Source organism: Gavialis gangeticus, unplaced genomic scaffold, assembly GCF_001723915.1.
Source record: "Gavialis gangeticus isolate Ggan-Ray unplaced genomic scaffold, GavGan_comp1, whole genome shotgun sequence".
Taxonomy (NCBI): Eukaryota; Metazoa; Chordata; order Crocodylia; family Gavialidae; genus Gavialis; species Gavialis gangeticus.
The window spans coordinates 184789124-184792782 of record NW_017728992.1 but is presented as its reverse complement, the minus strand read 5'-3'; the positions used below and the strand labels follow the sequence as shown (position 1 = coordinate 184792782).

The 3659-nt window shown below is 45.7% G+C and overlaps 1 protein-coding gene across 1 annotated transcript in view; it reads right to left on the bottom strand.

Moving 5' to 3' along the window:
• Window positions 1-1635, bottom strand: part of WDYHV1 (WDYHV motif containing 1) — a 26271-nt gene extending 24636 nt beyond the window's left edge. The window contains exon 1 of the mRNA XM_019519524.1: window positions 1625-1635. Within this exon, the coding sequence (XP_019375069.1) occupies window positions 1625-1635 (11 nt within the window). The remainder of the gene's footprint in view (window positions 1-1624) is intronic.
• Window positions 1636-3659: the final 2024 nt, after the last annotated feature.

Sequence of the window (3659 nt, the reverse complement as noted above, 5' to 3'; positions counted from 1 at the left end):
CCCCCCCCCCCCAACACCGCCGGTGGCATCTGCGGACGGTCCCCAATTGCTGCTGCTCCCAGCGGCATCTGCGGGTGGTCGCCAAGCACCAGTCAGCACTCGCCACCCCTGCCCCTGCCGCCAACAGTGCCGCGGCCGCCTGCGGGAGCTTGCCGCTGCTGCGCTCCCACCGCTGACAGTGCCACCACCACCTGTGGGAGCTCACCATGCCCCCCAGCCTCCAGGGGCACGCGGCATTCATGAGTGGCTGTCCAACCTCTTCTTGGACACCTCCAGTGACAGGGAGTCCACAACTTCCCTAGGCATCTGTTTCGCTGCCTCGCTGTTCTAACAATGAAGAAGTTTCCCGCCGGCATGGGAACCAGCCAGAGAGAAGCACAGTTGGTACCTGCTGGGGCAGATACTTTCATAGCAGAGGCAGGTGCTTCCTCTTGGTGACATTTAAATCAGTGGCAGGAGAAGGAGATTCCTGGACTAGGTTTTAAGTCCCTAGGAACTGGCAGATGCTTGAAGGCTTCTCGGTTACCACCAGCAATCCCTCAAGTGGAGGACGATCTCTACCACAGCTCATTGATTGGTCTTGAGGTGGCTTAGAGTCCAATCCTTGAGCCACAGGTCCACCCACAGAAATTGCAGGTCTTTCTGCAGGGGAGAGTAGGCTGTGGGCTGATTCCTTTTCCTCCTTCCACTCCCCTCTTCTTTGAGGGCAAGACACTTTACCTCAAAACGTTTGAGGCTTCTCAATGCCTGGGCCATAAAACAATGTCTTCTTTAAAACTCCTAGCTTTACCAAATGCATTCCAGTCCCTTGTAAAGTTTAATTATGCAAAAGTTATTGATTGATAAATGCATATGATATTACAGGGACACCTGAGGACTGCTAATGAGAAACAGCTTTGCCTATCTGGGGACATATGCTGTGTGCTAAGGCAAGGGAAGCTTGAACTAGGCTGCCTTGCAGTATTCAGACTATAAATGAGGTCAAGCAAGTGGTGTGCGGGGTTTGGAGTCGAACTGAAAGGGGCTGCATGTTTTTGGTCTCTAGAAGTTGCTTTGGATGTCACTTACCTTTTACAGTTTTAAACCCTTCTCATTAGCACACAGAAATAAGGAAATCAGTGACCGAGGGGTTTAAAGAAGTATTTGGTCTTTCTCACAACGATCAATTGTCCTGTCTTATTGCAAAGGAGGTACTCCTTTTTCCTGACAACAAACTTACACTGTCCATATTTGACCTACTAGTACTTCTGTTTTCTATTTTCACAGCTACTATGGCCCCCCGTACATCCTGTTGCACAACTTTCAAAGCAGGCCTGACACTTTCTCCAACTGCTTACGGCTGTGAGAAAAACTATGTTCTGGTAAGGTTGGAGTGAAATACCAGTGATATTCCAGGAAATATGAGAGGGTTTGTTTTTTTTGTGGGGGGAGGGGGTGATATCTTTTACTGGACCAACTGTATAGTTGGAAGCAAGTTAGACACTTAGACAGGTCTCTGGGAAAGAATGTCTTGCATTGGAAAGCTTATCTAATTTTACTCCAGCTACATAGTTGGTCTAATAAAAGATATCACCCTCAGAAATTTTTTCCAGAACAAGACACTCCTGAAAACTCCTGGCTTCACATCAAAACCATGTCGAGGTCTCCAATTAAATGTGTGCATAAGAGAATTTTGGAGTGTACAGATGTGAGGTTTCTGGCTGATGCCCATTTCTAACTGAAATATACTGAACTTTTCTCTTTTTTGGGGACTAAAATCTTCATGTGAACTCTTCACACATTTTCTTCCTAAAGAGGAAGAAAGTAGAAAAACAGTTGTGAAGAAAACGAGTTTGCTTTTCATTATAATAATTCTATTTAGGATTGGAGAGTATAGTGTAACAATGTCTGTTTGAAAGACTGCATGGGCTTTGTCCTCTCTCCCCTATCAGTTGAACCATATAGTACTAGTAGTGTATTCCCAAATCAGAACCACAAGATAGGAAAATGTATTTAGTAGCCAGTTTTAATGAAAATGTTGGTGCCCGTGCAGTTGAAAATCAGGCCATAATTTAGGAGCTAATGAATTAGGAACCTACAATTAGGCTTTTTTAAAAATCAAGAACTTGTTGCTACTAAAACTAGTAGAGGATTATGCTTTGGGTCTGAGATCTTGTTTCAGTCCCAGATGACAGCCCGAGATGTGGCTTAGTGCCGTGAAAAGGAATCATATATGAAAAATATATGAAAAGGGAAAACCTTTTTATGCTGATGATTATTTAGTATGGAAAAGGGAAGACTGAGGAGGTATTTGGAGATTAGAAGGAACTTTCTGACTATGACGATGGTCAAGCATTGAAACAGGCTACCTAGAGAAGCTGTGAAATCTCCATCCTTGGAAACTTTCAAAAACAGTATGGACGGACACTTGGCTGGGATGTTTTAGTCAGGGATAATCCTGCCTTGAGTAGGGGGCTAAATGAAATGACCTTGTGAGGTCCCTTCCTATGATCCTATGATTTTGGGTTTCCTAACCCATTAATTGTGCAAGCAGGTATGACTGAACTATTAAACAGAACTCTAATCTCCAAAATGGCTCTTACAGTATAGTTTCATAGTTAGTAGTGTGACAGGATCTTTTCTTGGTCGGTCTTACCACAGATCACGAGGAGTCGGGAAGACAGTGAACAAGCTTGGTGATCTTTATTGATAACTGTTAACGTAGCTGCGCAGCAGCTTAAACTCACTCACCACGCCTCACGCGCCCTAATGGTGCGTGAGACCGATGGATCTGGCTGGTGAGTTGTCTCAGGGGTTTCAGGTCGCCGGGATCAGGCGGGTCTCTGCGTCCTCCTTCGGTTAGCTACTCCAAAGGCCGAGCCGTGTCCGTAATAATCTGCCATGAGTCGTTCCGAGTCCGTTGGACGCAGAAGGGACCCTGACGATCAGGCGGGGGCTCCTTTTATAGCTTGGGTGACATGCGGTGATGTGATTGTGTGAGGCACCTTTCGATAGGCCCATGGCACTGACTGACTGACGCTGGATCCCGCCTTGTAGAAAGTTCTAGCTGCTGTCTATCTTTTACACTCATGGCAGAAAGGCAACTATAGTCTGCCTAGCAACCGTTACATAACTTTGTATAACTTTTCTGATTGGCGAACATGGCCACTTAACAAACATAATGATCACAACATGCGCCCCGGCCATGTGAGCCAAGGTGGCTTACAACAGGTACCAAAAACAAACTGAAAACGTGGCAATGTCTGCTAGGTAGGTTACAAATCGTAATACCAGCTGTGTTGATAAATTCAAGATACCAGGTTAAGATTACAGGACACTTTGTATCTCCTGGTAGCTGTCATTTGTTTGAGGCTCATAGTGTGTGACCTGCATAGCAGAGGTAATTTGGCGACGAATACAATGAATGATCAAACCAAGACAACAGGATGCTATCAATACAACAATCAAAACTGTAAATAGGGGAGTTAGTAGATTCACTAACCACGGTGAAAGCCGGAGGTTAAATGCAGAATGGAACATGTCAGCTAGCCCATTAAAGGGGGTCTGGAGAATTGTACGTGTATCCTCCGCCACCTTTCGGATTTGATGGATGGCTCTAGATAGGGGTCCCGAGGCGTTAGAGATAACAAGACAACAGGTCTCGTCTGGCGCAGTGAGAT